Below are 20,077 nucleotides of genomic sequence, written 5' to 3'. Positions count from 1 at the left end.
AGTTGGCCAGCAGTAATGATGAGGAAGGTGATAGTACCCAATTAATCATCACCTTTATTAACCTCATTAATGTAGTAACCTGTTAATTATTTAACTCTGGCTTAAGCAATAGTAAATACTAGATGTACAGTAATTTATTTCTCTTATGTCTGTCATCTCATGGAGTTTTTTTTTTTTAGGATAATCAAACATACTATTGATTTGTGGTTGCTTTTACACATCTTACTTGTGTATTTGGAGTAATTATATACACTACTTAACACAGACTATATTCCTTCCCTTCCTTCATGCCAAAGGAAAAGAGACAAGGCAAATAATTACTATATATAATGATTTTCCTTTTTTTTTTAAAGGCTAAGATATTAAAACAACAATACAACTTTTTTAAAAAAAGTCAGATCTGGGGCGTTCCCTCGTGGTCTAGTGGTTAGGATTCGGCGCTTTCACTACCGCGACCTGGGTTCAATCCCTGGACGGGGAACTGAGATCCCACAAGCTGCGTGGTGTGGCCAAAATAAGAAAAAAAAAGAGTCAGATCTTGTTACTTTTACTTATTAGGTATAGAGAGAAACAGTACTATATAACATTAAATTAAAAAAATCATATAACTAAGTATACATAACATGGATACATTATATTATAGATGGAAAGCTTAAAGTGAGTTATAAAAAAATTATTCATCTTGGAACATCATAAGTGGTTGGTATATCTGTGGGTATGGTGACATAAATCCCCAGAAAACATTCATTTTAAAATAAAATTGCTTAATATTAGGAAGGAGCAAAGAATTTTCAGTCATTGCATTGCCTTTTTCCCTTTCAATCATTCCCCAAATAAAAATTCTTTCACAGAATGTTAGAGCTGAGAGGATCCTTAGAAACAGTCTGCCAGTGGTTCTCAATATGCTACCTCACCCTGGAAAATGCCTGGAAATGCAGGGTTGTTTGTGGATGTGATAATGACTGAGAAATGCTACTAGCATCAGGGATTCTAAACATCCTACAATGCACAGGAGAGCCCTTCATAATGAAGAATTATCCAGCCCAAATGCCAGTAGTATGCCCACTTGGTAGTATACTGACTTAATTCTCCATTTTGAAGATTCAGCCACTTAGGTCCAGGGATGTCAGGTGACTTACTCAAGGACACACAACTTGGTCTAGAACCCAGATTCTCATTCTCTTGCTCTACTTCGCTTTCAATGAGTAAATTCTCAATGGCAAAACATAAAAGAACCAAGAATCAATTGTATATGAATATATAAAACACTGTCAAAACATTGGTCATGCATTAGTATTTGAAATTGAAGTAAAAATGCAATTAACTAAAATACTAATACCTTTTCAAATTCCTTTTTTCTCCACTAAAATATCATTCCCTTTCATATACATCATTTTCAAATCCATCAAAGTTAAAAGAAAGAAGAGGAAATCAACTGATTTATTATGGTTAACAAATAAAATATTTTCTGAATGGGAAAATTACATGGTTTCTACTGGTTTCAGAACAACAGGATACCCTATAGTATAGCGCTAATCTCCCCTGCTAACCCTGAAGAAATTTATTATATTGAAGAGCACTGAACTAAAAATCCAAAAGCCTTGACACTAATCCCTGCCCTGCTATATATGTATATATATAACTAGTCACCAAATCTTGACTATATCATAAATCCTCTAGATCTCAGTTTCATATTACATAAAATGAGGAGTTTAGGGTCTCTGCATCCCTTCTAGCTCTAAGATTCTGATTCTATATTTCTTGTTTATTATGTAGCTAGTAGGATTAAAAAAAAAAATAAGAGGCATACCACCTAAACATTCATGAAGAAGCACGCTACAGTGAGTAGGGATATAACTGAAGACTGAGTCTCAAAGGCTGATCGCTGACAGGTTAAATCCTACGATTAGTTACTGTTCAGCAGCACCTTACCTCCTAGTGATATCATTTGCCATTATCTATAGAATAAGTATCATTCCTTTTTCCCTACATTGTCCTAAAAATGAGGACTAACTAATCAATCTACAGAACAACCCAAAATTAAACCTTTTTTCTTCAAAAGACATTTTCATTAAATGCTTAACTTCTGCATACACACTGAGATTAAACTTTTTAACTTCAGAGTTACATTAGAATTGGCAAAGTAGAGCAAACTGGGGGATTCTTGCACTGCCCTAATATGTTAATATATACACATGTGTGTATGTGTGTACACACACACTATATGTCTCTCCATTTCTCGGAGGTTCTTACAGTTTAGTTTCTGCTCTTGACACTATATATACAGCCTAAGAAAACTGAGTTATATTTATCCTTTATCTTTACAAAATTTCAATTGGCCCATAAAATATTTCTTATTCCTTTCCAAACATTGTGTTATACTTCTTAGGCAACGCATATAGATTAAATAGTAATCAAAAAATAAAAATATTGCAATAAATTCTTCTCTGTCCATATTTTATTTTTTGATTACTATTTACTATATATACAGCCTAAGAAAACTGAGTTATATTTATCCTTTATCTTTACAAAATTTCAATTGGCCCATAAAATATTTCTTATTCCTTTCCAAACATTGTGTTATACTTCTTAGGCAACGCATATATATTAAATAGTAATCAAAAAATAAAATATGGACAGAGAAGAATTTATTGCAATATTTTTATTTCTCCCTCCCCTCCCCCCCATACACACACACACACACACACACACACACACACTCAGTTAACACAATTCCTCCTCTACCACCACCATCACAATGCACAACAGAAGTTAGATATCAAGCTGCATGGAGGTTGAATCTGAAAAAAGTTCATGAATGGCCTTAAAGTGAACTTACATAAGACTTCCAAATTATTCAAGAATATACTCTTAAAATATATTTCCCTAAAGTTCAGTTACTTAAACACAGTTTCTCTTTACAATATTCTGAAGGTTTCCTTGTGTGTGGTCCTTTTATCCTACTCATTCATCCTAAAGATATTCATAATCTTTGTTGCTTCTTACGTCTCACTTGCTCTCGTTATTTCAACAACTTTGAAAATACGTTATTTAAATATAATTAAATATAAGTGATTTTGTCTTTTGTTAAGATCATAAATGTAATCTTTCAGTTAATTAAACATGCAATTATTAGTTGATCATATCCACAAGGTCTAGGGTTAAATAATAAAAATAAATATTCTGTAGACAGTCTAAAACACTGATGCAAACAAACAAACAAACAACAAAAAAAGACTATCACTATAACCAAAGCATTCTACTTCAAACAAGCAAGAAGTTCTGTCAAATAGATGCTTTTCCAGTTGCATTAAACATCTGACAAACAATCAATACTGCAAGATTGTACTATACCAATACTATCAGGGGTCTCTGCTGATGATACCTCCTTCGCTCACTTCACAATAGTAATCTCGGGTTTAGGATACCTGCATGCTAAAAATATTTTTAAATCAATGTATTCAAGCAATAATATAAATAAAATATGTATAAGTTTTCAAATATATATGAAAGTTTGAAGTGAAACATGCTAGAATATGGGCAGTTCTCATTTTGCACAATAGTGTGGGGACATAAAAATGACAATGCAAGCTGCAAAGCAAACAATAACTGATGGGAAAAACCATAATTGTTCTGTGACCTTAAATTTTTTTTTCCAAAACATTAAAAATTCTCTTACTGGCAGTTATAAATATATAGGGAAAGTTTTTAAATAGTAAAACTGATATTTATTTAATATACTGTAATTTAAAATATTAGAAACACTGAGAAATAAAGTGTTTTATGCTTTGTAAAAAAAAAATTAAATGATCAAAAGTCGCTTCAATCGTGCTAGCACTCTCTTTCTCATCATATAACTTACAAAATGGAACAAGCATCTTTTCTATGCCTTGGTGAATTGTCACACTCCTTTCTAAGTCTGAAATAGCTTGCATTTTATCTTTCATATTTTTAATATCATGAAATATCTGACAGTTCCTTTAATGTGAAATTTTTACCAGAGTCACTTCTCTGGAACATCATCCTTTTCATCACAACCTTCTCACTTTCCTCATTCATGTCCATAAGTTTGCGGTCTCTTAGCTCCTCTGGCTGCATATCTGGAGTCTCTCAAATGGCAGCAGTTCAACAGCAGTGCGAACATTCCCACAGTCAGCTATTTCTTCTATAACCTCATTTGCATTTGATTAAAATTTCACTTCAGCATTATCACTTTTCTTTGCTGCATTTTCATCTTTTTTGGGTCCATTCCCTTTTCATTATCTTTTTTTTTTTTTTTTAAACGTCTTATAGGTTTATCACTGGGAGACAAGGAGGCAACACAACTACACATTTTGCTGTCTGTGTGTGAACTGAATAACAGATAAGTAGTGACCAATCACTGACAGACCGTGAAAGAGTGATATGATTGGTCACAATCATGAGGCACCCCCTGTTTTTACACAGTGATTTGTGGACTGAGGAGCTAGCAGCAAAGTTAATACTTTATGCAATTACTCAGAGTTAATATACCGTGGTAAATAAAATTTGAACCTTGTTGTTGGGGACTGGTGTTATTTAACTAAAACGTGGTTACTAAAATTCATGCTTATGGGAACTGTGTAAAGCAGGGACTGACTGCCATAACAAAAAAAATTGAATTATTTAATGAAATGAGCATAAATTCAATGGTGGTGATGGGATATTGGTGACATGTAGGAGGAATGATCAAAAGAATAAATATATTAAGGATAATGGGAGTCAGGTATTTTTCCATCAGAAAATAAAGTTAGAAATACAGAAAGACAGAAACAAGAATGTACTCTGTGATGTTGGATCAGGATTGGAAAAATTGTTATGAACTCTTATGTTATAATAGATATGGATAGAGAAATATAAATAATATTTATTATGTATATAAATACATACATTCATATATTCACTAACTCTGTCCACTGTGGGGGCCTGAGAACAGCAACACCCTAATAGCTATGAGTACACCTAATGTGCACGTCTTGGTTTCTAAATACCATTCTACACCGAAAAAAAACAGGGCTCCTTATAGAAATGGCTGATTCCAGGGCTAGGGTAGGAAATGTGCTAAGATTAGCCTAGAACATCTCATGGTGCCAGAAAGTAAGGAAACGTTCAAAGAGTAACGGAGACGTCAAAAAGACACAGAAGCCAACTTGAAGGAGTTACCACTGGTGAAATATGGGACTGTTTGAGGGTCAAAAATGAAAGTAATCAATTGTAACCCATTAAATAGAGTAAGAATCCATGAATATATATTGATATGAATTCATAACTTGAATAGTTGATGAGGAATGGGATATTTCATAGACTCAAGGTACCTCCCCACAAAATATTAATTACAAAAAGGAAAATAGTAACTCTCTAGTGGATAATTCAGATAGATATTACTTCGTCAAATGTTCAAAGGAAATGGTTAATCAAGAAAAAGTTAACATCATCACGAACAAAGAAAAATCATGAGCAACTGATAGGATGAAAAAAGAACATAAAACTACTTCTGTGATATTCCTACTTAAGATGCATAACTCGAATCTATTCATGAGGAAAGAGACAAAACCAAATTGAAGTATACGCTACAAAATAACTGGTCTGTAATCCTCAAAACTATCAAGGTAATGAAAGCCAAAGGAAAGACTGAAAAGCTGTTTCAAATAAAGGAAATTCTAAATGCAACATGTGATTCTGGACTGGATTTTTTTGGTGTAAAGGAGCATTATTGGGACAACTGGTGAAACCTGAGTGACAGAGAATAAGATGGTAGTAATCTATCCATGTTATATTGTGGCTTATATGGGACAATATTCTTCTTTGTAGGAAGTATAGGCTAAAGTACTCCAGTTGTAGTGGGCATCGTGATGCACAGTTGATCCTTAGCTGCCCGAAGTCCTTCCGAGAGACAGCCCTCAGTGACAGTCCTCTTAGGGGACTGCTTCAGCTGAAGAATGCTGCCTCACCCAAGGCTCTGCCCCCTGCCCAGGGCAGTTCCGCATGTAATTTCACAGAGGAAGAGGCCTGGACCTCTCATCCAACTCAGGACAGCACTGAAGGGTCGTTCTATCTCTAGACCTCTCCTCAGGTTCAGCTAAGGCTTCGGTTGAGACTGCATCACTTTACTTCTACCTCTGCCCAAAACTCCTTCCTTCCCTTCCCTTTCTAAGGTAAGGATTCCAAACAGCACTCCCAGTAAACTTCCTGCATGCTAAATTTTGTCTCAGAGACTGCCTCCCAAGGAACCTACCCTGTGCCAGGGATGACAGAGCATCATGTCAGCAACTTATTCTCAAATGATTCAGGGGAAGGAAAAAAAATCTTAGTGTACTACACTTGAAACTTTTTCAGAAATTTGAGATTGTTTCTAAATTTTAAAAGTAATACAAAATTGAGTGGGGAAAACATAGGAAGAACAGGATGAAGAAAAGCAGAAGAAAAAAAGTATGACAAGAGGACATGGTTCACTGAAGAAATGAGACTAACCAATGAACAGTATATTCAAGGTAATAATGGGAAAGAAAAAGAAATGAGAACAAAGGAATAAATCTATTACACAGTATTTATTACTCAAAAGTGATCGTTGCATAACTATAAAATCAGTGTTAACAATTCACACTTTTTATAATGTTGTTAACAGGTCCCTGTGAGTAGAAAAAAAAGTTATAATAATTTTTTTTAAACCATAAGATCTTTCTAACACACAAGCAAAATTCTGCCAGCTCACAAAATATGCCACATCTTACATTATCACTCTCACATGTTTGCCTGCTTCCTTTCAAAATGCAAGGATGCCTGAGTTTATCTACATGACCTCAACTTTCTCACCTTAAAAACAAAAACACTTGATATAACCTTGTTACTCAAAATATTGCCCCCCTGGATCTGTAGCACTGAATCACTAGGAACTTGTTAGAAATGCAGAACTCAAGCTCAACCTCAAATCTACTGAAACAGCATCTGTATTTCAGTAAGATTCCCAGATCATTTTATATGTACATTAAACTTTGTGAAGCAGGTTCTAGTTTTCACTGTGGGATATAGAGAGCTACAAAGAGTATTGCTCCCACCCTTACAGTGAAATGAAGTCAAACTAAATTCAAATTTATGACTTATTTCAAACCCATAAGAGAACTCAAGTCACAAAGCAAACAATTGGCCCTAGATCAAAAGAGAAGCAGGCACCTGCAAGGACAGAGGAGACGTTAGCACATGCTTACTTGAGACAGATGCAACCGGACACCATAAGCATACTGCTAGAATAGTAAGGGAACAGGTGAAGGCAGAGTGACAGCCAGTGCAACAGTGTGAAGGCATTAGGGTACGAATAAATTGTGGAGTCTGCACCTTCTTGCAGGTTCTTTCACCAGAAATCTCACCAGACACAAAATGTAATAGAAGGAGCCCTAATAAAGTGTCCACTGTGGTACAGACCTAGAGGAAGGGAAAAAGCAGTAGTGCAGAAGGGACATGAAACTCTACCTGGATCCCTTTCTCAACCTCTCCTATGAGTCAAAAGCCTTAATCTGTGAGAATGGCAAAAATACTGTCACCCGTGGGCAGGTAGGGTGACTAACCATCTAGTTTGCCTGGGACTCTTTCAGTTTTAGCACTTAAAGTCCCACATCCCAGGAAAAAAATGTTCTCCCTAGCCTTCAGGTATTTTAATTTGAAAGTGGAGTTTCAAATCATCTTCTTGATTTCTCTAAGCTTCTTACTAAAGAAAATGAAAAGACATTACTTGCTAAATGGCCTGTATATTTTCTACACAATACTGCTAAAAAGAGGTATAATTTGCTTACCTGTGATATTACATTTTTCTCTGATAAACTAGAATTCTACACAGGACTCTGTAAAAAATGAGTAAACTAGTAACATATATTTAAAATAAGTTCAGACTTCTGACTGATGAGGAAAGAGGGAACCTTAGTAGTACTCAAGCTACTTCCCAACACCTCCTGCCCTCCATATCCAAAGTTCCCTTTAAAGAGTTGAATCCTTCCTTATTGATACTCCCTCCTCAGCCAACTAAAATCTGGCTTCTCCCCACATAATTCTTGACAAAGACATCACTCTCTTTTGCGTTATTATATCCAATAGACCTTCTTTACTCCACCCTCCCACCTCGCCAGTCTTCCTCTTATTTGAACCATCTAAAGCATCAGATCATTCCCTCTTTCTTGAAATGCTGCCTTCTTCACTTAGCTTCTGGAATACACTATTCTTGTTATTTTTCCTGACTTTGTAGACACTCCTCAGTCTCCCTCTAGTTCTAATCCTTCTTCATCTTCCCTTCCAATAAACATTGGTGCTTTTCAGAGTTCTGTCCTGGATCTTCCTCTCCATCTATACACAGCTGTTGACACCCACACTTACATCTTCAGCCTAAACTTCTATGAGCTCCAGATTTAAGTGTATAAATACACACACATGCATAAACACACATACCTACTTACTTGACATCTCCATTTATATTCACAAAGGTATCTAAAATTTGACATGTCCAAAATTAACACTTCAAGTTCCACACCCCCAAATCTATTCTTTCCCCAGTCTTCTCCCTCACAGTTAATAATAACACTTTTTACTCAGTCACTATAGTCAGAAACCTAAGTCATCACTTACTATTTCCTTTCCCTTAATTATCTGACCCTTTCTAACCCATCAGCAAGTCCCATCAGTTCACTCTCACAAGTATATCTTGACTCCATCTCCTCCTCTTCATCTCTATGGCCACCTAGTCCCAGCCACCATCATTGCTAGCCTAGACTACTGTAACAGCTTCTTAAGTGGTCTCCCAGCTTACACATTTGCACCCTCCAATTTGTTCTCCAATAGCAGTCAGAGGGCTCTTGAAATACCATTTCACTAATGCTTAAATGCTTGAATGGCCTTCATATGGTTTACCCAGAAAGGTCCTGGCTAATCTGGCTTCTGCCTACCTACATCTCATCCCATTCTACTCTACCCTTTGTTCATTAAGTTTCACTCATATTTGCCTCCTTTCAATTTCTACACTATGTGAAGTCCCTTCCTATCTCAGGGTCTTGGTATTTGCTTTTCCTTCTGAGAATGCTCTTTCTCCATCTGTCTGAATGAATGGCTTCGTCTCAATCCTTTATTTTCAGCTTAAATATTACCTAAACAGAGGCCTTCCCAGATCACTTTAAGTAAAGTAAATGTCCTTCTATTTATTCTTCTAATAGCACACACTATCTATAATTATTTTATTATTTACTTTATTGCTCTTATCTTTCCTCTCTCAAAAATGTAGGTTTCATGAGAGTATTTCCCTGAATTAATTCTCTGACATGCCTCCAGTATCCAGTACCGAGTCTATTATGGTAGGGAGAGTAACATATATTTGTTACACAAATAAATTTTCTAAGTTTAGAAAGGTCTTCTATGAATAGCATGTTAGATTTTTTTTAACTCATTTAAAAATCTAAAGGAAAGTTAGAATGACGGTTAGAAAGTTAAAGATTTATAACAGCTGGAAGTCCCAAATACTAGTTTTCTGACTTTTTCAAAATCCCCCCACAATTTATAAACTTTTTTGCACACTGATTTTACTTTGATTTCCCTTATTTTAAAAGTAACAATGCTATATTTGCTTTTGTATTGAATGTGTATATTATGCAAACATATAAAAGATAGACTAAGATATACTACCAGCACATGTGACTTTTATTGAGCATTTGAGTTGTTACCTTTTTTCCCAGCACATGTTAAAAAAATTCCAGGTATGAATATCTACAGAAAGGTGCAATAATAAGAACAGGGATTCTAAAGTCAAACAAAGCTAAGCTAAAAACTCTACTCTGCCACAGAGGTTTTAGGATCTTGGGCAAGCTCCTCTTAGCCTCAGCATCTTAATCCATAGAATAGAGATAATTCCTTCTCTCTCCAACAGAAGTGAACAGAATAATTATATGAAAACTCACTTAATTAGCTCAGTATGTCTGTAGCAAACATTCAATAACTGCTAAGTAATGGTAATGAAAATGGTGTTGGCAGCAGCAATAGTGGTAGCAGTGGGATGTCTTCTATAAAATATAAGAACCATTATACAACAGAAATTCAGAAGTTATATTACAAAATATCATGCTATTTTTAAAATTACAAATGTTTTAATAACCCAATGCCCTAAATAGTCTACCCTAAAACTCAGAAAAAAGACAGAAAATCTAAACTAAACCAAGTAATAAAGAACACCATTCTAGCCTAAACTTCTCTGAACCTAAGTGCCTTTCAGGTATTTACAACAACAATCCTTTGAACGGCCATAATCGTAACATTAGCAGAAATACAAGATCTTCAGTGTGAGATCTGAAGAGTCAGAGGTCCATAGCAATGTGATAGGTGTAACTGGCTAGCTGGAGAGACAGGAGAGTAGTGGTCTGTGACCCTGAAATGTCTATCAAGATTAAACCCTACTGAATAGCATAAGGGTGAAGAGAGAAAGAGATACTGGAAGAAAAAAAAAAAAAAACACCATGGAAGAGTGACAAAGAGCAGACATTAGAAACAACAACAGAGACGCCCGAGAAGCAGACCTCCTTCCACAGCAGCAAAGTTTACCACAAGGGATGAATGAGGATAGAGCAGAGCGGTCCGAGGGCACTGGGGATGGATTGGGGCAGGGGCAGAACAAATCCGACACACCTCGCCAGCACTATGACACGGTCTGAAAGCATGCCAACGGAAACAGCACAGCGTTCTGGGGGCATCTGGTGTGATGACTATTATCTCTACAAATAGAAGTTAAGTAGCCCCAAAGAAAATCATCGTATTAAAATACAGTATACAAGGACTCGGACATCTGGTACAAGCAAAACTGTGCTCGTTATACTTTTACTAAGGCAGAGAAAAAAGCAGTATGTTCAAATATGTTGCCATCAAACACAGTCAAAGTAAACGTTTCAGAGGTTAAGAGGAATGATGTTTTGTACAGAGCAACCGGTTTGCAAGGCAGAAATAGAGACACAGAGATAGAGAACAAACGTATGGACACCAAGGGGGGAAAGCGGGGGTGGGGGTGGGATGAATTGGGAGATTGGGATTGACATGTATACACTGATATGTATAAAATGGATAACTAATAAGAACCTGCTGTATAAAAAAAATGAAATAAAATTCAAAAAAAAAAAAAGAGGAATGACGTTTTGTTACCTGCAAGGTCCTTTGTCTAGAAGAGTCATTTACCAGATGGTTTGAGGTAACCACGTTATTATATTTTAACAAATAACTACTTGCTTTCATGTTGTTGTTTTCATTCACTTAAAGCATAAACCTATGAGTCAAAGACAAGGCTAGAATCTTACATACTAATTAATTCAGCTGACGAGCAAGATGCTAATAAAATCTGCACTCAGGAGTTTAGTTCCTATTTGTTCCAGTTAGCTTTATATTCTCTCGTGCCAGAGAAAACCAGCTGAGAGTATAGTTATACAAATTCATCACTATTTTTAGAAAAACTAAAACAGTCGCCACTGATAGTGGTTCAATATCAGATCATTCCCAACATTCAAGATTATCCATTATCTTTATATTTCTGCCTGACCCTTTGGATGACCCTATAAAGTTGCAGACTTTATATTATTGCAATTTTCCTATCTACAAACATCTTTATAAAAATTTGCTTGTCACAACTGCTATAAAAAGTAAGAAAACAGTGACTATTGAGAGGAACACCAGCAAATTACTGGTGAATTCAACTATGGCAGTGTTTGACTTATCTGAAAGCCCTGTTTTCTAAGGGTCTAATATTTAGAATTTAGTTAAGAACTTAGAAGTGAAAGGGCATCACAATCAAGGAAAAGAGTTATCACAAAGCTCGTTTATTTGATAATGAGGTGAAGAGTCTGATATAGCATTTCATATAAAGCGATGGCCCTCAAGCAGATTGGTTTTGCTAAATTCCTCCCTTTCCTCCCACCCAGTGTCTCCTCCAGGGAATATTTGGCAATGTCTAGAGACATTTTTGGGACACAAAACTTGGGGTGAGGAGGGTGGGAGGGTGCTACTGGCATCTAGTGGCTAGAAGACAGGGATGCTGCTAAATATCCTATGTGGAGGACAGCCCCACAACAAGAATTACCAGCCCCAACGTCAATACCGCCAAGGCTAAGATATCCTGATACAGAGGAAAGAGTCCTATACATCTCTGTCTCCCTCTGTCTCTACACATATCTATCAATCAAACGAATCACTATCACTATACTGGCACTCAGTACAAGAACGAATGGTCAAAAGTCTTAAGGCACACAAACAAAAACTAATATGTTACTGGTATGCATCAATAAAGAAAGATGTAATACAAGATTTCCAACAGAAACGATTAATTTTTAAATGTTATAACGGATATAAAGGAACTGATATAAAGGAACAAACTACAATTATTAGTTATGGTTACCTACATAGAATATCTCCTCCTAATTTCCCTTCCCTTGAGTCTAGACTGGTCTTAGTGACTTGTCTGACCAATAGCATGCAGCAGAAATGACATTCTGGGACTTCCAAGGCTAGGTCATAAACTGTGGTAGGTTGAATAATACCCCTCCCCATATGTCCCCATCCTAATCCTCCTACCTGTGACTACATCACCTCATATGGCAAAGGAGAGTTTGCAGATGTGATTAAGTTAAGGATTTTGAGAAAGATTATCCTGAACTATCCAGGTGGGCCCTAAATGTAATCACGAGGGTCCTTATAAAAGACAGGCAAAAAGGTCAATGATGTGACAACCGAAGCAGAGATTAATGTGAGCAAGAACCAAGGAATACCAAAAGCTGGAAGAAACAAGGACCGGATTCTCCCCTAGAGCCTCCAGAAGGACAGAGCATTGCTAACACTTTTATTTTAGCCCCTTAAGTCTAATTTTGGACCTCAGACTTCCAGAACTCTAAGAGAATAAATTTGTGTTCTTTTAAGCCACTATATTTGTGGCAATTTGTTACAGCAACAATGGGAAACTGATAACAAAGTCTTACAGCTTCTACTTAGCTCTCTTGGAACATTTTCTCTGGAAGTCCTGACCATTTTAAGACTGTCATACTGGTGAGATCACATGCATCTACTCTGGTCAATAGTTCTAGTTGAACCCAGCCTTCCAGCCATGTCCAACAAAGTGCCAGACAAGTGAGTGAAGCCATCTTGGACTCTGTGACCAGCTCATCTGCCAGCCGTTTACCGAGTGACCCCCATAGATACCACGTGAAAGAGACGAAACCCAGCTGAGCCCTGCCTATATTCCTGATCCACAAAATCATGAGAAATAATGGAACGGTCATTGTTTTATGTCACAAATAACTCTGGACCTCAAGTTACATGTTAAATGATGATTAAAGATTGTTAAATAGAATATATCCATTTTGTAATGGAAGAAAAAATTCCTATTTATATGATCTGTTTTCTAGGCAGTAATCTCTAGTTACAGTGCTACTCCAACATTCCCATTAACTCTAAAGTATCGTAATTAAGCTTGCTGGAATATACTGCTATAATTAGGTTCTTTCCATATTGGTAAAATAACTGATTGTAACAAAGCTTCATTTACTTATCCAGGGCCAGGATATAGAAGCTCTCAGCTTATTAGAGATCACTCACTCTTCCTGACTCAATCCACATTTCATATCCTCATCCTGTTCTTCTCCTCTTGCAGGTCTAGTTATTCCTTTATTCCTCTTTTACTGTTTCAACTAAGGCACCTAAATATCTTTATTCACAAATCTTAATTTGGAGTATGAAATGTTTTCTTGCCCTCTTTCTTATTCTCTTTGAGCAAAAGCCAAGATTATCTCCAATTCATCTAGAGGCTAATAGCTTAACAGCACTGCCACTTTCTTACATAATCCTATACAAAGAGCTGAGAAAAATGCGGATACTCTTGTTAAGAGTCCAAGATCCCTAGTGGACTGGAACTCCACAAAAAATCATCTTTGTTTCTATGTATTCTGAGTATGCTATACGGCAAGTTCTCAAAACAAAACTCCTCATGCTACCTTAAGTAAATAATCACAACGGTGGGGAACTACAAGATTAAATTTAGAATTATATGGTGTATCTATATGGATGTAGATAAATGGTAAAAAAAATTTCTAAAAAAAATTTTTTTAAACATATACAGTTATCACTTACACAGAGAAACAGAAAAAAAATGCAAGCTGATTAAGATCTAACATTAATAGAAAAACTGCTCTGTTCCCCCAAAACATCCCTTATTTGCTATATATAAAACGAATCTCATTTTTAAAATACTTTAAGTACACATTTAACAAAAATATTCCCTAAGAAGGTCCTTTTTTCAAATCACATCTTTCATTGTGCCTCCCCAAAAGCCAGCTCTTACCTTTCTGTGTAATTCTCCAATGAGCATTAATTACAACACCTAAATAAGCGTGGAAGGCAGCCTCCAAGATGACCCCCACAATGATTTCCACCTCCTGGTATTCACACCCTGCCTGTATAGTATGCTCCCACAGTGTATGACGAGGGCAAAAAAGGATGGACTACCTCTTCTAAGACCAGGTTATAAAAGACTGTGGCTTCCAGCTTAGGTGTCTCTCTCTCATCACTCATTCTGAAGGAGGACAGCTGCCATGTCTTGAAACACTCAGGCAGCCCTGTGGAGAGGCCCACACAGCAAGGAATTGAGACTTCTAGCCAACAGCCATGTGAGTGAGCCTTCTTGGAACTGGTTCCTCCAGCCCCAGTCAAGACTTCAATGATGCAGCCCTAGCTGAAAGCTTGATTACAACTTCACGAGAGACCCTGAGGCAGAAACATCCCCCTAAGCTGCCCCAGGACTCCTGATCCTCAGAAACCATGAGACAATACATGTTTGTTTTAAGCCACTGTGCTTTGGGGTAATTTGTTGTACAGCAATGTAGAACTAACTAATGCAATGAGCACTGCTCATCCTTCAAAAACCAAATAAGTATTATAAAAGTTTTAAAAAATAATTATAAATAGAAATAGTAACTGCAAAACTTGAAAACAAATTTGGCTTAAAAAGCTCAGCTAAAATTAAAAGGCAACAGTAATAACATCAGCTTGTCAGTCCTACTTGTAAAAACAATGAACCAACAGTGCACACTATCAGAAGACTATGGACTCTTTCTGGAAGAATAGAGAGCAGGTTGAGCAGATAACTTGAGAACAGAACACCAACTTTTTTAAAACTAGGAAGGAAATCAGTTTGTAATTTAAAAATCACAATATCTTACTTAACTATAACAAGACATCTCACAAAGTCTGCCTTATCTATTACAAACTGATTCTAAAGCTTTATCTTGTCACAGACTATATCAAATGCCTACTGATAAACACATAAGAAAGATAAGGGCAAATATACCAAATTTCAACAGTAGACCCCACTTCCATTTCAAAGCACAGATTTTTCTTTTCCTGTAATGTTTCCACACCAAATCCAAAACACTTCATTAGATCATGCAAGCACTCTTTCCAAGAACACATAAGATTTCCTATTGTAAGAAACAGCTCTTTTAACATAATTTATTTCATTAGAAAGTGCACTTAGTACACACATATTTAATACATGGGTTGAGCATTTAAAAACACTCAAAAAGCAACAATAAAAGAAAAACATGGCAATTTTTCATTTGTCTGGGGAAAAAATTGATTTCAGCAATAGAATGAGCTGTATGCATTCTCAACATAATAAATCCTCTCTACCTTAAATGGTTAATGAATAGGGTAATTTACTAGTGATGATTCCAGTTATCTCCATAGAAACTATATGTATTGATATTGAAAACAACGAGGAACACTAAGACTGTATTAAAAATTAAACCATCATCATCAATAAGTGTCATTTGAGTCAAAGAGCAATAATTTAGTCATCAACACTGGCAAAATTAGTTGACTTAAACTCTGAAGTTCTTTAGCTTTTAAGTCAAATAAGCATTTGAATACCACATTGTTTCCTATATCCTTTATCTTGAACAAAGACATCTTAAATTACCAACTTCTCTCTCATATAACTTATGTATTATTAAGTTTAATTGACGCTAACTGATCTCCATTGACTGAAGTTTATAGGTCCTTTCCAGAATATTTAAAACCATGTTAAATTTTAAAATACATTTTCTATTTTCACTGGAAAATGTAGCATTCTTACTGGCATGTGCTAAAATAATAAGGTATGAGGCAAAATTTATCCATTTGTATCACAGGACATGCTTTTCATGAACTGTCATAAAATCATATTAATAAGGCCCTCCAATCTTGTAACAATGTTAATGCAGAATTTCCAAGAAATTACTTAGAAAAGGCCAAATGTGTGTTCAAACAGTCTTGCCCATGGAGAAAGATTCCTAAAACGAATGCTCTAGCATGAATGTCTTTATAGTTTTCCAAGGGTCACATTTTCAGAAGTGAATATTTTAAAACCACACACTGAGTGCACACATAGCTCACAAATATGCTAGTATTTGATAATGACTTCATGTAATATCATGATTACATTTAGTAACCGAATTGATTGTGATGTTACATTTTTCCTATAGAAGCACTGTGGGTAGACAATGTCTGGAATCATCCAATACCATAAATTGGTCCACAATTCCCTGAACGGAGGAAAAAAAAAAGCAGTTAAAAGGCACAACTAACAAAAAGTTTCTGAAGAAGTAGTGTACAAAAGTCCTGCTTATGAGGTAGACAATTCTCTCCTCCATTCCTGAACACAGACCAAAGAAGCACTTTCAAGTGCCTGCGGCAGATCAGATGCTTTGCTCCAAATAAATGTGCTCTTAACTTACGGAACCTATGGAATGCTTATGTACCTACCAACCTTGAGTGTAGGTTGGTAAAACAAACAAACAACAAAAAAAACCCAAAAAAAACAAACAAAAAAAAACTTTCAAACACACCAGAATGTATAACATAAAACAGCAGCAATGTATTCTGTCTGTATCACGGTATTCAAATGGCCAAAGTATCTTAAGACTGAATGATTTGATCACTGGCCCCTTTCATCCTTCTGATTTTCTGACTTTTTAGCTATTTCACTTGGACTCAAATTCTGACATACCAGCATGGTGCACCGGTTTGAAAAATACCCTCTTTTAACAGGTTAGCTTAAAAATAGCTTGGCTTTCACCATTCCAAATTATTTTTGAGCAGAAGTCCGCTTTTTATTGCAGAGCCACAGTTTTCCAGAAAAATACCTTCTTAACTACTGCATTCTTTCATCCTCTGGGGGCACAACAAAAACGGGAGTCTAACTTGGGCAGCACCAAACCTGTGATGGGCTGGCAAGTATGTATCTGCAGTTGCTGGTCTGATCCACGCTTTCAGTTTCCCAGGAAAATGTTTCCTTCGGCTGCTTAAATGAATCCAACTGGAGGTGTACGCAAACAAGCCGCTGAGAACACGTCTGCCTTAACAAAGCAACATCCCTTCTTTCGGACCCTCACACATCTTCCTTTGATAACCATTTAGCGAAGTTTCCCCCTGCCTCTCGGCTTTGTAGCGCTTTGGAAGCACGCACCGCAGGCCACCGGCATGGCTGCACGTTCACAAGTAAGCAGCAAGGACTACAGGGGGACAGGAGGGCTGGGGGACGGGGGGCACAGCAAATCTAAACAAAATCAAATCAACGTCGGTTGGTAATTGGGGCTGAAGCTCCAACTGTGAGGCTGGGGAGGAACCAGCCAAGCGTTGGCCCTGGCTGCCTGGCACGATCCGCGCCCGTCCTACCTGCCCCGGGGACACTCAGGAGGCGCAGAGTTCCCCCCGCCCCCTCGGACGTCCCAGGCGCGAGGCCAAGCGGGCGAGGGGGCCGGCGGCAAGGGGCCCAGGCCGAGGGGCGGCCGGGCGGCCGCGGCGCAGGCGGGGTAGGGGAGGGCTCTGGCCACCCGCCCCTCCGCCCCCGGCTCGCCCCCCTCGCGCCCCCCTTACCTTGGGCGATGGCAATGGACTCGAAGCGGTGCAGCTCCTTGAGCAGGCAGCTCCTCTCGCTGGAGTGCAGGCTGTAGATGAAGTCGCGCGCGCCCTGCGCCGTGTTCAGCGCCTCCATGGGCTCCTTCTTGGGGTGGGTGCCCAGCTCCCGGGGGCCGCCCGGGGCCGCGAGCGCCAGCAGCCCCCGCCCGCAGCAGCACCAGGACGGCGGGCGGGGCGCGGCGGCCGGGCCCGGCCTCAGGCTGCGCGCGGTCCGGCTCCTCAGCAGCGGCAGCAGCCGGGACATGGCGGGCTGAGGAGCGGGGACGCCCCGCGGCAGTCCGGCAGGGCGATTTCTGGCGAGCCCGCGGGAAGAAGGAGCTGGGCTCAGCCCGACCCCGCCCCGATGTCCTCCTGACAGGCAGCCGGGGCGCCAGGAACCATGCACTCGCCGGGCCCGCGCGGCTGGAGCCTCCTCTTCAGTCCTCCTTCCCTTCCCAAAGGCTCGCGGCGCCTCCGGTCCCTCCCGACGACAAAAACTTTCTCTGAGGCGGCCGGGCCGGGAGAGCGCTCCCGGAGAAGGCGGGCGGGCGGTGCGGGCGGGCGCCTCCCAACCAAAGAGGAGCGGCGCGGGCGGGCGGGTTCGGCAAGGGTTTGTGTCTGTCAGTCTGATCTTCCAGAGGGATGAGTCAGCCACGCGCCGCCCTTCCCCGGCACCGCCCTCCTCTCTCGCCGGTTTTCCCACCCTCTTGCCAGCCCTAGTCCCCACACCGTACGGCTTCCGCGCCCTCAAAGCAGCCGCGCTCTCAGACCACAGCCGCCGCCGCTACCCCTAGCGGCAATATAGGGGGTAACAGGGCGGGGCGAAGGAAAGAGGCGGGGGTGGGTGAGGCAGGGCTGCGCAGGCGCATTGTGCAGGCTTGAGGGCCGCGCTTTCTCGGGGCTAAAGAGCGTGCACGCGTGTCCCCACCCTCTCTGAAGCGTGAAGGTGGAGAGAGAGAGGGACCTTGCCCCTTGCGCTGGCCTCCGGGTGGCAGAGTAGTACGGCTGCCACCCGGCCCCCGCTAGCGCCGTGCCTGAATCTGAGGCTGGTTCTGAACGATGCTCCAGCGTGTAGGCCCTCTCGCCCGGCACGGGCCCGGCCACAGCGCCCTGCTCAGGCTTTGGAACATTGAAGCGCCCAGGCCGCGCCCTTCGCCAAGTCGCGCACACCCAGACTTCGGCCAGACAACCGGGTCTCCGAGGCACCCGCTCTGGGAGCCCCAGAGAGAGGGCTAGGCCAGTTCTCCCCTTTCCCAAGAAGAGTCTGAGACTGAGACCTTGACACTGAGAACCCCTTCCCCGTTCTGATGCAAGCAGCTTAGAGACGCTGGAGCCTGAGGCAAGAATGTCACAGACCTTTTCCAGGTGGTTGTCCAGGTTTGTTTGGTTGTTTTTTTTCTCTGTGCCGAGGTGGAAAGAATTCTGCGATCCTCCACCATTTCCACGTGTCCTAGGCATCTTTCAAGGCCCCAGTTCATAGGGTCTGCTATTCCAAGCTTTAATTTATCTCTTGCCAAGGGAGGAGATCTCTGCTTCATCTGAACCTGTCTAAAGACACTTAGGCTTCCTGTCTTCTTAGGGAATAGATCTACTTAGAGAATAAATCTGCTCAAGTGTAATCAAGATCTAAATCCTATCCTTATCATACCCACTGCTGCACCCAGCCCGAGACCTTGTATGCAGTAGATGTGCTATAAGAATGTAAGTGCAATATATAAATGCGAGTCAAGGGAGGAACGGTATCACTAAATCCTCCTACTGCTGTAACCCAGTGGTTCTCAAAGTGTGGTCCCTGGACAGCAGAGCTTGTGAGACATGAAAATTTGTGTGCTCCACCAGAGACCTCCTGAATCAGAAACTGGGGGTTGGGCCCCATCTGCGTTTTAAGAAGCTCTCCAGTTAATACTGATGCACACAAAATTTGAGAACCACTGCTCTAACTTAAACATGGAAAGCAATTTTTTAAATTTTTAAATTTCAGGGCAGTGCCTCTGGTGTAATAATGACAAGAATTTTCTCTGTGGAAAATGGAAGCTCTTTGAGTGTAGAGACTTTCTTGTCTTTGAAACCCCCTACACCTCCCAGTGTGTGTTGGAATCTTCTACAGAGTTATTTAAATTCTTGGGATTTC

The 20,077-nt window shown here is 39.4% G+C and overlaps 1 protein-coding gene across 1 annotated transcript in view; it reads right to left on the bottom strand.

Moving 5' to 3' along the window:
- TMEM65 (transmembrane protein 65) overlaps positions 1-18,723 on the bottom strand; it is a 56,515-nt gene extending 37,792 nt beyond the window's left edge. Inside the window, exon 1 of the mRNA XM_059901504.1 lies at positions 17,926-18,723. Coding sequence (XP_059757487.1) covers positions 17,926-18,211 — 286 coding nt within the window. The 5' untranslated portion in view covers positions 18,212-18,723. The remainder of the gene's footprint in view (positions 1-17,925) is intronic.
- Positions 18,724-20,077: the final 1,354 nt, after the last annotated feature.

This window comes from Balaenoptera ricei, chromosome 17, assembly GCF_028023285.1.
Source record: "Balaenoptera ricei isolate mBalRic1 chromosome 17, mBalRic1.hap2, whole genome shotgun sequence".
Taxonomy (NCBI): domain Eukaryota; kingdom Metazoa; phylum Chordata; class Mammalia; order Artiodactyla; family Balaenopteridae; genus Balaenoptera; species Balaenoptera ricei.
This window is presented reverse-complemented; position numbering and strand designations above follow the sequence as displayed.